The 17,625-nt window shown below is 39.3% G+C and overlaps 1 protein-coding gene across 5 annotated transcripts in view; it reads right to left on the bottom strand.

Annotated features, from left to right (window-relative positions):
* Ylpm1 (YLP motif containing 1) overlaps positions 1-17,625 on the bottom strand; it is a 91,866-nt gene that overhangs the window by 38,506 nt on the left and 35,735 nt on the right. For 4 of the 5 annotated variants that reach the window (XR_003950069.1, XR_003950068.1, NM_178363.4 and 1 more), the window contains 8 exons: positions 15,529-15,646; positions 8,570-8,990; positions 7,648-7,740; positions 7,252-7,441; positions 6,503-6,621; positions 5,039-5,193; positions 692-754; positions 311-430 (listed from right to left, as the gene is read on the bottom strand). Coding sequence is in view for 3 of the 5 variants with exons in the window: in NM_178363.4 (NP_848140.3) it covers positions 311-430; positions 692-754; positions 5,039-5,193; positions 6,503-6,621; positions 7,252-7,441; positions 7,648-7,740; positions 8,570-8,990; positions 15,529-15,646 (1,279 nt within the window). In the remaining 2 variants the exon portion in view is untranslated. The remainder of the gene's footprint in view (positions 1-310; positions 431-691; positions 755-5,038; positions 5,194-6,502; positions 6,622-7,251; positions 7,442-7,647; positions 7,741-8,569; positions 8,991-15,528; positions 15,647-17,625) is intronic. The other variant, XM_006516100.4, reaches the window with a different exon arrangement.

Genomic DNA, 17,625 nt, shown 5'->3' with positions numbered 1-17,625 from the left:
AGGAAATTCTCATCTTCAAAAACAAACAAACAAAAAAACCCCAACCCAGTGCAAGCTAGGCATGGCAGTGCACACCTTGAATCTAAGTAGGTGAGGCTGATCTTGTGAGTTCAAAGTCAACCTGATCTACCTGACAAGTTCCAGGTCAGCCAGGGCTACATAAGTAAATACCCTGCCTCAAAAACAAAAACAAACAAACCATAAACAAACCCTGCCTCAAACAAACAAACAAACAAACAACTGCTCCCCCATCTCTCCCTGAACACATCTTCCTTCACATCCCAACACAGGTCTAGTAGGATCCACATACCTTCTTTTTTACTTTCTTTCCAGAATCTGGATCTTTTTCTTCTTTTTCTACTTCAGCGATGAAATAATCATCTAGACTTAAAACCCTGGGGGCAGGTCCTCCAAATTCTACTTCCTTATCCTAAGAATATAACAATGAAGTTATAAAAAAAAAAAAAAGAACCAAATTGATGAACACTAAAGTTCCCACCTGTGGCTAAAATAAAAATTTCTGGTGGTTTCAAATCAATCAGAGGCAAAATTATTTGTCTAAACAGATGAAAAACTTATAAGGCCCCATGAACGTCCATAAGTTATCACTGGGAGATACCTGAATACAATACTACCCCATTAACAAGCAACTCATTTTTTCCTTTTCCTTATTTTACTTTCCCATACTCACCCGGATAAGTTTTGCAACATGTGTCTTTCCACTGCCAGGCAATCCTCTCATTATAACAACAATCTGAAACACAATGGAGGGGGTAAAATTTTTGTTTTCTGAGGGGTTGGGATATAGCTCGGTTGGCAAACTGCTTCCTATCATGCAGAAAACAAAAAGCACCACCCCAGCACTATGGCCTCTGCCTGCAGTCCCGGCTCTCAGAAGGCAGAGGAAGGAGGTCAATGACAAAGTCATTCTTGGCTCCATAGGGACGCCTGAGACTAGACTGCTATACCTGACAACTTGTCTCAGAACAGACAAAGCAAAACTGAACAGAACAAAGGAAGTGCATAAATATGTACAATAAATTACTAAAAAAAACCAAGGGCTCAAAATATTTCACAACAGGTATCAGAAATATTACTCTGACATGAATAAAAATGAGGACATCATACCACAGCTCATGGGATAAAACTAAACAAATATTTGAAGAGAAATTTTAGGTGTACATGTCTGTATCAAGAACTAAAAAAGATTTAGGGGCTGGAGCCACAGCTTAGCTGGGATCTCAGAGGTGCCAGCAAATTTATTCAGCACACACCTCCCTTCTTTTTAAAAACTCTCTTTAAAACATGGTTTTATGAATGTGGGAAATTGCTCAGCAGGTAAGAGCACTGGTGGCTTCCAGCACCCACCTGGTGGCTCACAACTGGCAGGCTATTAACTAGTCCCAGGAGATCCAACATCCTCTTTTAACCTCTGTAGGCACCAGGCACACACATGGTATGCAAACTCACATGCAGACAACTCACCACACAAAATCAAATTAATCTTTTAAAAATTAAGAAAAATGATCTAACATTGAAAACCTATTTTTCTACCTAAGACACTATAAAAGAACAAGCTAAAACTAACCAAACAGAAGCAAGAAAACAAAGATTAGGACAAATATTAATAAAATAGAGAAAAGTCAGTAAAACTTTATAGTTTGGATATGGTTTGTGTTTTCCTCAACAGTATAGAAGCCGGCAGAATATAGATAATGGAGCTTTTACCAGGTGGGGGGATTAGTGGGAGGTTAATTAGGTCGTTGCAGGTAACTCTTAAGGGAGGCTGGATAGCATCCTAGATGGTGAAATGTTATACATCGTAAACCTGATCCTTGAGTGTCTTCAGCTTCCTCTTTCATCAGTGCCTTTCCCTCCCTCATACACACTCCCACCGTGATATATACACTATGTTTTGATGCAAACAAGCGGCCCTGACCACAGCCAAACAAATCCTGAGGCTGCACTCAAGCATTTCCTATACCATGGGCTGAATAAACATCTTTTCCTCATAAAGAACCTAGTCTCAGGTATTAGAGCTAAAAAGCAAAAACATGCCGCATACACAAACACACCCAAATCTATAAAATTAAAAGCTGGTCCTTTGAAAAACAAAACAAAACAAAAAAAAAACAGTGAAATTGATTTACCTAGATTAAGTAAGAAAAAAAGACTTAAATTACTATAATAAAAAATGGAGATGTCACTACTAATATAAAGAAATATAAAGAAATTATAAAGGAATAGATACATATAAGTGTGTGCTAACAAAGAAGATAACTTAGATCAAACCAACCAATATCTACACTGTTGTGAGTGACCAAACTTCCCTACAAAACAGACAAAACAGGGGGACTGGGAGAGTTAAACAAGGGTCAGGGTCAAGCGTGGTAATGCACACCTGTAATCCAGGAGAGAGGCAGAGACAGAGGCAGGGGATTCTGTGAAGTCGGCCTGGCTTACACAGTGAATTCTAGAACAACCAGGAATATATAGTGAGATCTGCCTAAAAACCAAGTGAATAGAAGCTGGCATTGGTGACCCACAGCTTGAATGCCAGCCTTTGAGAGGTGGAGACAGGAAGATCAGAAGTTCAACATCATAAAGTCATCCTTGACTACTTAAGTTTGAGGCCAGCTTACTATACTCTGAGAAATTATCTGAAGAAATAATTCCAAACATATTATGAGGTAAGCATTACTCTGATACCAAAACCAGGCAAAAACATTATAAGAAAACTATGATATTATGAACTATTCAGCAATACAGAAAATGAAAATCAATTAATGTACTAAATTGTGCCTAAATACTAGAAAACAAAAATTACAGCATCATTTCAACTAATCCAAAACAAAACAAAGCCGTGCAACAAAATCCTGCAACCCTTTGTGACTAATGATAACACAACAAAGTAGAAACAGGAGGCTTCCTCAGCCTGACAAAATGCAGCCACAAACATTCACAGCTGGGCTCATCAAGATGGTTCAGAGGGAAAGGCCTCCGAACCTTAGTGTCTCCATTTGATCCTTGAGACTCACACAGTGGACAGAAAGCTGTCCTGTGAGCTCCACAACTCTGTGGTAGCACGTGTGCCTCCCTACATATACAAATAATAAAATCCATAGCTAACAACATGCTCAATGGTAAAAGACTGAATGTTTTCTAAAACAAAAATAAGGCAAAGATGTCCACTTCAAAGATATCTACTCACTAAGGTACTGGAGGTGTCAGCTAGGGTAATTAGGCAAAAAAATAAAAAATAAAAAAATAAGTAGAAGCCATTGAACTTACAACAGAAAAAGTAAAATTACTTTGCAGATGACATATTCTTATATATGGAAAATTCTAAGAATTTGCTAAAAAGCTTTGGAAATGAAAAGTTCACCAATGTTACTGAGCACAAGAACACATAAAAGGAACTAGTATTTCTACACCTAAAATGAGTAAGCCAAAAATAAAATAAAGCCAGTTATATAAAAAAACTTTAAATGAATTAAACAATCCAATCAAAGCCAGGTATGGTGGTGCACACCTTTAATCCCAGCAACTGGGATGCAGAGGCAGACAGATCTCTTGAGTTTGAGGCCAGCCTGGTCTCTACAATGAGTTCCAGGCCAGTCAAGTATACATAGTGAGATTTTACCTCAAACAAAACAAACCAACAACAATATAATCAAAAGGTAGAAACTAGGATGGTGGTATTGCTCAATGGCAGAGCACCTGCTCTGGGTTCAAACTCCAGCACTACCAAAAAGAAAAACAAATAACAAAGAAGTCAACACAAACTACAATTCAGCTATGTGTTGTTTACAGGAAATACACTTCACACACACACACACACACACACACACACACACACACACACACACACAGAGTCTCCACAAACAGAAATCTCTTGAGATGGCTCAGTGAGTAAACTTCCTGCCAAGACTACAGTTTGAGTTTGTTCCCTGGGATCAACATGGTTGAAGCAGAGAACCAACTCCCAAAGGCTGGCTCTCCTCTGACCTCCACTGCATAGGGTGGCATGGTGCACGCACAGAAAATAAATGTAATTTAAGAAACACATTGAAAGCACAGGGATGGGAAAGATATACACAAGTGTCTTATTATCACTGGAGACATATTCTAAGGATCCCGAGCAGATGCCTGAAATCACAGATAATATTCAAATCCTATTAATACCAAGATAGTTAATCTGATAACTAAGACAACTACTAAGTGATCAGCAGGAGGGATGTGTGGATATGGCAAGGAATGACTCAACTGGAAGATGTCACCATGACACATATGATTTTAAATTTATCAATTATTTTTAGAATTTTTCTTTTTTTTCTTTAAGTCATAGTGTCTTCTTGCACAGACCAGGCTGACATCAAACTCCTAGACACTTGTCTGCCTCTGTCTTCTGAGGGCTACGTTTAAAGGTGTGTGCCACTACACTAAGTACCACTTTAATATTTTAATTAAAATTATTGTATCATTATTGACTTCAGATAAGTATATCTGCAGAAAGTACAACCATAGACAAGAAGGTGGACTACTGTACAACCACCACAGGACATATGGGATAGCTATAGATACAAATTATATATGTGTATGTTTATATATGCTTGTGTGTATATCTATCCATATCATGGCATATTCTCTCATTCTCATATGAATATGAGATTATAGATAATAGAGTGAGTATATCAGGAGATTAAACCTAATCAAGTCTAATTTTCCCTCCTTTTGTTCCATATACCATTAAGTCCAATATACTTTTCCTCTTTTCAAAATGCACTTAATTGTGCTCAAAAACTTAAAAAAAAATTTCCAACATTATTGGCTAAACTTCTTTAAGATTTTAAAGTGTAGGCAATATCTAAGATTACTTATTGATTTTGGATGCTATGAGGCTTTGGAGCCAGTATTTCTATGTTGCAGAAAACTGAAGAAATCTACCAGACATTTAAAATAAGCAGAGAGAGAGAGAGAGGGAGAGAGAGAGAGAGGGAGAGAGAGAGAACGAACTAGTTAAGTTTCTAGGACTCACTCTTTCAGGCCGGCTCTCCCGGCCCGGCGGTTTCAGAATGTCATCCACATTTTTGGACTCCGGCTTCTTCTCAACCCGAGGAACTGGAGGTGGCTGGTGGCCCAGGGCAGGAGCTGGAAGGGGCATGCGCTCCTCTGGGTAAGTTCTTCGTTCTCCTAGAGTCACAGTAAGTAGTTGAATAACATTATTATTTACACAGTAATCATTAAAAAAGCTAATAACTTTTCTGTTCTTACCTTAATTACAATTCAGATCAGGTCTAATGAATTGAAGGTAACTTTTAAATTTAATTAATAACATAAACCTATTGTAATCAAGAAAATGAAAAGACTGGCCCATTTGGGGAGAAATAAAAAGCAGAACAGATTGTTCTATAAAATATTTAATTCACCTTTACTTATATTAAGTATAGAAACAGATTCAGCAACAGGACATAAAGGAATATTTTACTGGATAAACCAAAGCATAACTGATACTGTATGGATTCTATGACTTTCACTTTATAGTTTAAGAGAGTCAGCGATTAGGAAAACTTAATCCTTTTAATAGTCAAAAGTTTCTAGTTTAAGTGCAACTCATGGCAATGCAGAGATAAAAACAATTCAATGTCCAACTGTAAGGGCCTTACACTATCAATCCCATGAAATGTCGTGGAGCCAGCAAGGGGTCTGAAGATGGGAAGATGTACATGATGCAGTTATTGAACTGAAGAAGAACATAACAACAGCGCTGCTAGGGTGGAAAGACAACTCACGCACCGTGCATGAGGCTCAGGATGTGATGCCCAGGGCAGCACAAAACTCAAGAAAACTCCTAGCTTCTATCCTTGATTATAACTTCATAAACGAGTATATGAGAGAAAATAAGAGGGCTGGAGTGAGGATTCAGCACTTAAGAGACTGGCTGTGTTTTCAGAGGACCAAGGGTCAATTACCAGTCCCCATATGGTAGATCACAATTCCACTTCAAGGGGAGCCCTGGTCACTAATACAAATAAAAAATGAAACAGTAATTTTTAAGAAAAAATGAGAGAAATGTGTGTTTCGGTATGGTGTGTGGTGGGATTATAAGTAACTTTGTTTTTCAAAATTTCTTTACTAGTTTAAGAATTAAATTTTATTTCATTAATTACATTACTATTTTTCATTATTATTTATTTATGTGTACATGTGTGTATTGTCTGTATATATGTGTGTACCCAAAGTTCAGGGCATCTCTTGAGTGCTGTAGTTACAAGTAGTTGTAAACTGCCTGATGTGGGTGCAGACAGTTGAACCTGGACCTTCTTTAGGAACAGTATTTGACCACTGAGCCATCTCTCCAGTCACACAGTCCTATTTATTATAATAATGCTATCTTCAAGTACAGTTTACTGTGAATGTTTAAATGCATAGCTACAATGAGAAACACCTTCTATGTGTTTGCATTAGCAATGTAGTTCCTGTCATTAAGGCATTACTTTACCTCCAAACATGGGTGGGCCTTCATAGGGTGGTCTATCAGACTTCCGGTCATAGGATGGCCTGTCAAACCCTCCTCTTCTGGATGAAGAATGGTCTTTTTTGTCTCGATATGATTGATTCCTACAGGGTGTAACAGGAAGTTTTGGTAAAACATAAATACTTGGAAGGTCTCTGCTTTGCAACACATCACTGTCTCTATGGGCAGTTATTCCACTGTCTATATTTAAATATTAAACTTGCTTTTTCACTTATATCTACCTAAAAATCAAGAATTGTTAAATCGCTTGTCTGTAAAAAACTGGTTGTACTTTACTTTCTTTCAATTTTGCTGTCTACATTTCAATTTAATTCTCTGGAATTCAAGGGAGGAGAATTCAAGTATGTACTTGCCTAGAAATTGTTCTTCCTTTTCCAAACTATACATATAATGGGAAGAGTACATTGTTCACAAAATCTCTTTCAACACACTGACTGTGGCCAGGCAAGGAGGCACATGCCTTTATTCCCAGCATTCAGGAGACAAGGGAAGGCAGATCTCTTTGAGTTTAAAGCCAGCCTGGTAATCACAAGTTCCAGGAAAGCCAGAGCTATATAATAGAGAGGACCTTATCTCAAAACAAAACAAAAACCACTACCCCCAAATCCAAAAACAAACAAACAAACAAACAAACAAACAAACAAATGACTTTCACTGGATTTACACAAGAAATTTTACATGTATATATAGCAAAGGTATTTTTCACAGCATACCTGTCATCTCGGGGTCTGCGCTCTCTGTCAAATCGGTCCCGCTCATAGTCAAGAACACGATCTCGGTCTCTATCTCTATGTGTCTCTCGGTCCCTTTTAAAATCTCGATGATCTGTTATATTACTTGGACGGTCAAAATAAGGTTCACGGTCTCTATCTCTATCATAGCGATCACGCTGGCCTGCATGATCTATAAAAACAATACAAACTAAGAACTAGAAGCATTTTCAGAAATTAAAGCAAGACGTGCAATTTTAACTTGAGAATGTAAATTAGTCTTAAATTTAGGAATCTTTCAGTGATATTAAACTAGACTAACCTTGTTAAAAGGAAAATCTTGTAATAATTAGGTCCTCAAGTTAAGCTTAAAATTACTCTCCTCTCTGGGAATCCTACCTGCATCAAAAGTTGACCTTTCAGGTAATGGATCTGGACGTAGAGTTATTCTTTCTCCATATGGTATCTGTTCAACTTTATTAGTAGGCATATCTGGCAAAGAAAACCAGGGATGAAATATAAGCATGAAGCTTAAGAAAACCAAATCTCAAATTAGTAATTCCTGTAGAAGTCTGGCCTGGTAGTATATCCTATAATCCCAGCCCCCAGGAAGTTAAGGCAGGAGGACCCAGAGCTTGGGGGAATGTGGTGTTCCAGGGCCAGCAAGATTGGGTCTTGAAAAACTTAAAGTCTCTTCTTTGGAAAAACAATTCCTGTCAGGTGCTGTGGTACAAACCTATAATCCCAGAATGTGGGAGGTTAAGGACAGGAGTTTTAGGTCACTGTCCTGGCTAGTCAATTTGATACAAACTAGAGTCATCTCAAAGGAGAAAGCCTCAGTTGAGAAAATGTCTCTATAAGATCCAACTGTAGGGTGTTTTCTTAACTAGTTGATTACTGGGCAAGGAAGATCCAGCCCATTCTGCATGGCACCATGCCTGGACTGGTCCTGGGTTCTATAAGAAAGCAGGCAGGCTGAACAAGCCATAAAGAGAAAGCCAGTTAGCAGCATCCCTCCAAGGCCTCTCCATCAGCTCCGGCCTCCAGGTTCCAGCCCTACTTGAGTTCCTGTCCTGACTTCCTTCAATGATGGAATACAATGTGGAAGTGTAAGCCTATTAAAACCCTTTCCTCTCCAACTTGCTTTTCGGTCATGGTGTTTAACTGTAGCAACCATAACCCTAACTAGGACAGAAATCCTCTGCTACATAATGAGTTTGAAGCTAGCCTTGCCAAAGAGATTATCTCAAAATCAAAACACCACTACCACCACCAAACAACTCCTGTAGAACCCCAGCCATAAATTCACCATATTACTCACCTCGGCCATGGCCATAGTCAACTGTATGCTGCACTGGTGGTGGTTTGGACATTGGTGGCATACCCATAGGCATTGGGCCAGGAGGGGGAATGGAAGAATGAACAGGTGGGGGTGGTAACACCGGAGCAGACGGAATTGTTGCAGTGTCTCGCTTAAATTCTGAATTCAGTCCTTGATCATCATTTGTATCCCAGAGCCCAAAGAAAGAATCTTCATCCCAGCGTTCCTGTTTCACAGATGAGGTTTTTGACTTTATAACTGGAGGAGGAGGTGGTGGTGGTGGAGGTGGAGGAGGCGGTGGTGGTATTGGCACAGGAGGCCTAGTCATAGGAATAGATGATCTTGCTGGTGGAGCAGAGGGTCTTACAATTGACCCAGGTGGCTTACCCATAGGAGGGGGTGGTCTATAGGATCCTGGAGGCTAGAGAAGACAGTAAATGGTAAGATAGTTGCTACATGGTCACAAATCAGTAAAAACTAATACCTAGTTTTTAATCAATTAATATACAAGTCATATTCAAAATGTAAAGCTTTTGTGTTTTTTTTATTTACTTACTTATTTAGTTTATGTGCATTGATATTTTGCCTGCATGTATGTCAGTGTGTCATATCATCTGAGACTGGAGTTACAGACAGTTCTGAGCTGACATTTGGGTGCTGGGAATTGAATCCAGGCTGTGTGGAAGAGCAGCCAGTATTCTTAACCACTGAGCAATTAATTTCCCTAGCCCCAATCTTTTGTGTTTTTAAAGACACTAGTAGGCACTAGGGAGATGGCTCAGTGATCACTCACTGTTCTTGCAGAGGGCACAAGTTCATTTACTAGTACCCATGCTGAGTGGACCATCTGTAACTCTAGCTCTAGGAAGATTTAAGAACTGTAGTCTCTGTGGGCACCTACAAGTATGTCTGCCTCACATATACACATCACTCAAAACAGATGCACACACAAATATATACACACACTCACACACACCTATAGTGGTATATGCCTCTAATCTCAACACTTGAAGATTTCTATGAGTTCATGGCTGGTCTAGTCTACATAGTGTTTTCTAGGCCAGCCAGGACTACATACTGTAACTCTGTCTCAAAAAAAAATTTTTTTTAAATAAAAGATACCAGCAGGAGCTGGGTAGGTAACTCTGCCAGTAAAATGCCTGCTAGGCAATCTGAGGACCTTAATTAAAGGAACAGAACTCACATAAACATTTTTGGTCACAGGTTCAAAGGATGATTCAACGGTTAAGAGCACTTGCTACTCTTGAAGAGGACCCAAGTTCTATGTCCAGCACCCCCCACAGTGGCTCACAATCATTTGTGACTTCAGTTTTATGGGACCAGATACCTTCTGACCTTTGAAGGGCATGAATGCACCTGTGCACATTTATAAACAAAATACATACATTCACGAAATAAAAATAAGTGAATCTTTTTTTTGTTAGTTTGTTTTTTCGAGACAGGGTTTCTCTGTATAGCCCTGGCTGTCCTGGAACTCACTCTGCAGACCAGGCTGGACTCGAACTCAGAAATCCGCCTGCCTCTGTCTCCCAAGTGCTGGGATTAAAGGTGTGTGCCACCACTGCTTGGAGTGAATCTTCTTTAAAAATTGGATATGGTGGGTCATGCTTATAATCCTATAGCTGGGGAAACAGAGACAGAGTAGATCCTGGCCGGGACTTCCCTGGCCAGGAAGCCTAACCTAACGGTGAGTCTCAGGTCTGTGAGATATCAACTAACTAAAAAACAAATGCTTGGGGAACAATAACTGGGTCAACCAGTGGCTTCCATACATATGCACATATGTACACGTGTGCACACACATAGACAAAGACACTAGCAGAAAAATGAAGATAGGCCATAGAAAAGGAAAAACACAGAAGTCATCCCTAATAGTTATATTAATTAATATAAAAAAAACTTTATAACTCTAGCTGGGTATGGCAGCATACCCATTCACTCTTCTATGATGGTAGAGGTGGATCAATCAGTTCAAGGCTACCCTCAGATACATACAAGTTTGAGGACAACATAGACTATGATACCTTGTCTCTTTAAAAAACAAAAATCCTAGCAAATACCATGCTGCTGATAATCCCAGCACTCAGGAAGCAGAGGTAAGTGGATCTGTATGAGTTCAAGACCAGCCTGCTCTACCTAGACTAGCACGTAAATATTCACAGCAGCTTTAAGTAGGCAATCCAGATGTCTGGAAACTGATGCATGAATAAACAACATGTGGAATACATCTATTCAGTGAGTGTTACCTAGCAATAAAAAGAAGTGAAGTACTAACTCATACTATGATATGAACTCAAAAATGTGATGCTAAATGAAAGAAGCCAGAAATATAGGACTATATGTTACATAGACCCAATTTATATGAGCTGCTCAAAAGGGCAAAACTAGAGAGACAGAAAATGTACCATAAACTACTTGGGTCTAAGAACTATAGGGGATGGAGAGATGGCTCAGTGGTTAAGAGTACTGAGTGCTCTTCCAGAGGTTCTGAGTTCAAGTCTCAGCAACTACACTGTGGCTCACAGCCATCTGTAATGGCATCTGATGCCCTCTTCTCGTGTGTCTGGAGACAGTGACAGAGTACTCACATACATAAGATAAATAAATATTTTTAAAAACCCTATAAACTAGCACAGATATTTTACTGAAATAAGAAGGTTCTTTGAAATTAGATTATAGTGTCAGATGCTCAGTAAATTTAATCTAAAAATCAGTGATGTGCTGAGATCACTCAGTCAGTAAAATGCCCAATGCAAATACTTCCCATTTTTCTTAGTTCTGGCCATGGTTTATTTATTTTTTAATGTCAGCTATTTTGGACCATGGAAAGCCAATGGTATGTATGTATATGTGTGTGTGTGTGTGTGTGTGTGTGTGTGTGTGTGTGTATATATATATATATATATTTTATGTATTTACTCATCTGTAGGCTGTGCTTTAAAATTAGATTTTTGAGCCTGGAGAGATAACCCAGTGGTTAAGAGCACTAATTCTGGTTCCAGCACCCACAAGGAAGCTCACAAAAATCTGTAACTTCAGTTCCAAAGGATCTATCATATGTGATATCATGAAGCACATATGTGGTATACTTAAATAAATATAGGAAAATGCTCATACTCATAAAATTAAAAATAAAGCTTAAAAAAAGAAACATTTGGAGTAAAACTGGACTTTGCTACTATGTAAGGAATGTTAACATGAAGAAATATTAATGTTCCTATTTATCAACAATGTATAAGAAGCTGTAGAGATGGGTCAGGAGCTAAGGGCTCTCACTGCACTTCAGAGGCCATGGGTTTTGGTCTCAGAGCATGAACTGCGGGGCTCACAACCATCTTTGCTCCAGTTCCAGGGGATCCAATGAAAGTTCTCTTCTGGGCTTCTAGAATATCCACATGCACATGACACACACTTCACACAGATATGCACATACTCATAAAAAAACAAGTGTACTAAAGGCTGAGAGTGGTGCCTAAATTTTAGAAACTGAGGAAAGAAGACCACAAGTTCAAGGCCAGTCTGGGTTTTGTTACAGAGAGAAATTCTATCACACACACACACACACACACACACACACACACACACTCTCTCTCTCTCTCTCTCTCTCTCTCTCTCTTACTTGCCAGGCACATGCACTCAAGAGGTTGAGGCAGGCAATCTCTGAGTTTGAGGCCAGCTGGCCTACAAGTGTGAGTTCCAGGACAACCAGGGCTACACAAAGAACCTGTCTCAAAAAAACCTAAAAAAAAAAAAAAAGTGGTGTTATATTTTCCAAAATATAAAGTAGCTGATGATTGTCTGGATATGGTATTGATGTTATACAGCTATGTAAGAGAGTTGCTTAAATGTACTAAGAGAAAATTTTAAATGTTTTTTATTATTTGTATGTTTATTTGTTGGTGGGTCAATACATAATTTTATTAACAAATATGAGGCTAGTTGTCTCTGTGTGTGCCTGGGAGGTATAGATTTAAAAAGCAACATTTCTTGAGCAGAAAGAACGTGTACTTTTTGACTAAAGTTTCCCACTCTAGGAAGATACACAAATATCTGGGAGGTACCCAAATTAAAGACCCGATACAGAGAAATTCATTAAAGCCGCATTAATAATCGTGGAAGATCAGAAGAAAATAGCCAATATAAATAGAACAGTTCCATGACTTACTGTGCATAAAAATAGTAACATGTTGGGATATGGGAAAGTGTGATTTGTCAGATGAGCAAAACAGAAATATGGATCTATAATCTAGAGCAGTGGGTCTCAACCTTCCTAATGCTGTGACCCTTTAACACAGTTCCTCACATTGTGGAGACCCTTAACCATACAATCATTTCATTGCTACTTCCTAGCTGTGATTTTGCTACTGTAATGAATCAGAACATAAATATCTGACATGCAGGATATCTGATGTGCGGAAAGGGGTTGCGACCCAGAAGATGATAACTGAAGATCTAGACTCTACCACTTGCCACAAGACGTGAAGAAGGAAGACAGTTTTCATCCTAGGAGCTCACTTTAGAAAGGAAGGATAATGATAAGAAAATAAACAAATCAAACAATGCTAAATGCTGATGGGACCACTCTGAGATTGGAAAAGATAAACCAGAACCAACCAGATGAAGAGGGGGGGATCGAGAAAAATGCACACAGGAGGGGACCGGAAAGTACAGGAAAAACAAAATACCAATGAAAAGTAGATTGTATCCTGAGAGCGACTGGGAAATCCTGAAGACATTTTCTTATAGTCAGGGTTTCGTCAAGCACAGATTGGCCTTGAAACTACTATATAGCAAATTTTTGATCCCCCTGCCTCTACCTCCCAAGCGCTGAGATTAAAGGCATGTGGTATCTTACCCAGTTCTATGTGGTACTGGAGACTGAACCGAGGGCTTCACGTATACTAGGCAGGCGTTCTAGCAACAGAGCTGCATCCTCAGCAGTTAGTTATAAGGCAGGAAGCAACATAATGAAACTCGTGTTTTTAAAAGTGTTTCGAATGCCAGGCATGATATCAAGCAGAGGCAGGCAGATTTCTGTCAGTTTGAGGTCAGCCTAGTCTATGCAGTAACAAGTTCCAAACCCACCATGGCTACATGGTGAAACCCTGCCAGATGCATGCCTTTGACTAAAGCACTGCATAGGAGGAAACAGAGGCGGCAGATCTCTGTGAGTTTAAGGTCAGCCAGCTTGGTCAACAAAGTGAGTTCCAGGTCAACAAGGGCTGCACAGAGAAACCCTGTCTCAGAAAACAACAACAACAACAACAACAACAACAAAAAGAAGTCATCTGGAAAAATTAGTAGTCTCCTACAAATTGTCCTGTCCTTCATACATGTGGTATGACCTCTCTCCTCTCCCCTCCCCTCCCTCCCCCTCTCTCTCTCTCTCTCTCTCTCTCTCTCTCTCTCTCACACACACACACACACACACAAATCAAATTTAGATGGTTCTGCAGTTAGGTATGCTTGCTGTTTTTTGCAGGGAATTAGAGTTTGGTTCATAGCAGCCACCATCAGGCTCACAACGGACTTTAACTCTAGCTCCCAAGCATCTGACATAATTTTTTGAGCTCTGGAGGCACCCAGAAGCATGTAAATAAACTTCAACACACAGAGACATTTATCTCTCTCACATATTGTCTGTTTGGTTAAATATATATTAGTATTATCTAAAGTGGAGCAGAGAGTAGGCACTGGCCAATACAGTTGTTAAACACTAAGACTAGAGAGCTGACTCAGTGGTTACAAGCACTTATTACTCTTTCAGAGGACCAGGTTGATTCCCATCACCCACATGGAGACTCACAACCATCTGTATCTTTACCAGTTCTAGGTGTGTGAAGCCCTCTTCTGACCTTAATGGGAACCAGGCAAGCTCATGGTACACATATATACACAGAGGCAAAACCTTCACACACATACTAAACACATCTAAAAATAGTAATAATTTAGAAAGTAGTAGGTAGGGCTGGGGACTTAGCTCAGTGGTAGATCACTTGCCTAGGAGTGACTCTATGGGAGCAACACACTGGATTCAGTCCTCAGAACTGCACTTTTCTCCCCAGCCCACCCCCATTTTTAGAGTATGTGGGCAAGAAAGATGATACCTGCTGCCAAGTTAATAACCTGAGTGATCTCAGGGAAGCCACAGGGTAGAAGGAAAAAGAAACATCTCTGAAAAGCCATCTTCTGATTTTACCATGGGCACTATGGTATGCACCTCCTCCACCCTCAAACATACAAAGTAGATAAATAAATGTAATTTTAAAAGATGAAGGAAGATAATTCAAGTTGATCTCTGGACTCCATGTGCGCAAATACACAGGAAACACCACCCCCATAAGGGTAGATACACCATATAACACATACGCATACATACACACACACACACACAAATAAGAAAATCATATAATCAAACTTAGGTCATTAGCTTGGCAGCAGGTGCCATCTTGCCAGCCCTTGTTCTTTAAAACTGTGGAGGTTTTGAGAAGACTGTGACCAGGACTGAATCCAGGGACCACGGAGCTACACGGTTCAGCTGTGCTTGGTCTATCTGTTAAAGCCTAGGGAAAGGAGTATTCTTGCATATGTCTAACTACTTTTAAAGATGTTCAAAGCTTTCACTTTTCCAAAATTTATGTTTTTACAATAAAAATGTATGCTTATTGGAATTTTAAAAATCCAACATCACTGCCAAGCATTGGTTGCCCATGACTTTAATCCCAGCACCCTGGAGGCAGAGGCAGGCAGATCTATGAATTTAAGGCCAGCCTGGTCTACATACAGAGGAAGTTCTAGGATAGCCAGTACTACACAGAGAAACCCTGTCTAGAAACACAAAAACAAAACAAAACAAAATAAATCCTACATCATATAAACATACACAGTAAAAAAAAAAAAAAAAGAATCTCATTTTCTGAGCACACATTTTCCCATACCGGATACATCCCAGGTCTTGATGGATTCTGTAGTCTTGAGTCTGGGGGTGGTAGATGGTCAGCCATCTGTGGCTCAGACCCAAAGTCTTTCAACTTTTGAAGCTGCTCTTTCTGTTCTCTGTAAACAAATGAAATTGTCTTTGTACTTAAAGCATGTTTACACCATCCCAAACAACTATGATTAAAATCAAATTTAAAAAAAAATACAAACACCTAAAGACTAAAGTTCTATGCAGCGCCCATACCATACAGCACCTCAGTTATGGTAGCATTCTCTTCTTTTACACAACTAACCCATCAACCATCTAAGACCTATAATCATAAATTATCAATGATCTTCAACAATTGATTCTACAACCTGCCTTCATAGGATGTTACCTACCCACCATGTTTCTCTTTTAAGAAATCCCAAATTTTTTCTTGCTAATTGCTGTCAATATTCTACAGATTACAAAATGGACTCTGTATAAAATAACAGTCTAAGAAGGCATTTTAGGCTTTCACAGGAGGCTTATTTTGTTTGGGAGGTGGGGGTGGAACAGTTTCAGGTACCTAGGCTAGGCTTAAAACGGCCAAATAGATTTGAACTCATCACTCTCGTGCAAGCACTTGCATTACAGGGTATGTACCACTATACCTACCTCTCACATCAGTTTTTAAAACTTGAATTAGCTGACATTATTTATAAAGGAAATATTTTACATAGAAATTGAGTTTTTAAAGCATTTTGATTAATACTGCACCTATATTCTGTCAACAAGTAGCTGTGTGGAGCCACGGCCGACCATGTTAGATGAAGCAGTCTATCAAGTCATTGCCACACTCCAGAGTTCCTCCTGGCACACTTCCATTTATTTCTGTTAACTTGTCTGACCCTTTAAAAAAAAATTTTTTTTTCCCCCAAAGGGAGGAAAAAAAAGTCTCATGCCCAGCAGTGGTGGTGCACACCTTTAATTCCAGCACTCGGGAGGCAGAGACAGATGGATCTCTACGTTCCAGGACAGCTAGGGCTACATGAAGAAACCCTGTCTTGAAATTTTTTTTACATTATTTTTATTTTGTGTATGTTTTGTCTGCATGTATGTGTACCATATGCATGCAGTGCACATGGAAGCCAGAAGAGGGCAGTGGATCCTTTTGGAACTGATGATAGAGACAGTTGTACAGAGCTGCCATGTGGGTGCTGAGTATATATAGGAACCTGGATTCTCTGAAAGGGCAGTCAGTCTCCTAACCACTAAGCCATCTCTCCAGCCCCACTTGTCTAACTCCTGAATGCATATTAGTTTACTATTTGCTTTAGATGGTGACAACACTCACAGGTCTATATTCTTAAAAATAATACTCTGTATTCCTAAAGATTAATTATATACTCCTTTATTTTAATCCCTAGCTAACATCCCTTTACTTTTTCTTATAATTCCTATCGTCTACATTTATAATATCCACTACACCATCTCCAGAATGTTTACAGTATCTCTTTACATACAGCATTGTGACCCAAGGGGACACAAAGTCTATAAGGGATGTTCCTATCTCATAGAAACACTGCTTATGGTATTCCTCGTCTCTAAAGGCACACTATAACCAGTGTGCTCTAACTGTGCTAACTACTATCCAACAGCTCACATATGTTGTTAGGTTTTGCTGCCTAGGAAGGGGTTGAAGGAAAAGGGGTGAACGTGCAGCACCTTTCATCCAGCCATCTATGCAAAGCAACAACCAATGAAAAAGTAATTTTTAAGTAAGGAAAGAAAAGAAACTGGCAGTTTAGTAACCAATCACCAATCAGTTTTATGTTCTCTATAAAATAGATTTCAGAGTCAGACAGTTCAAATTCTGGGCCTGCATTTAATAACCAAGTAAACTTTAGCAAGTCTTAGTATTATTGTGAATGGCGATGATACTATTTTTCGTTGCAAGCTTTTGGACAGACGAGGTTAAGATGGGAGGATCAGTGTAGTGCCCGGAACAGTTATGTGAATTAAAGGTGCCCACAATTTAGAAGCAAGTAGCTAAACGCTCTGCAGCAAGCCTCACATCATGCTCATGAGTAACCGAGAAAAAGGATCGAGGACCACCTCAGCCTACAGACCG

This window comes from Mus musculus, chromosome 12, assembly GCF_000001635.26.
Source record: "Mus musculus strain C57BL/6J chromosome 12, GRCm38.p6 C57BL/6J".
NCBI classification, from domain to species: domain Eukaryota; kingdom Metazoa; phylum Chordata; class Mammalia; order Rodentia; family Muridae; genus Mus; species Mus musculus.
This window is presented reverse-complemented; position numbering and strand designations above follow the sequence as displayed.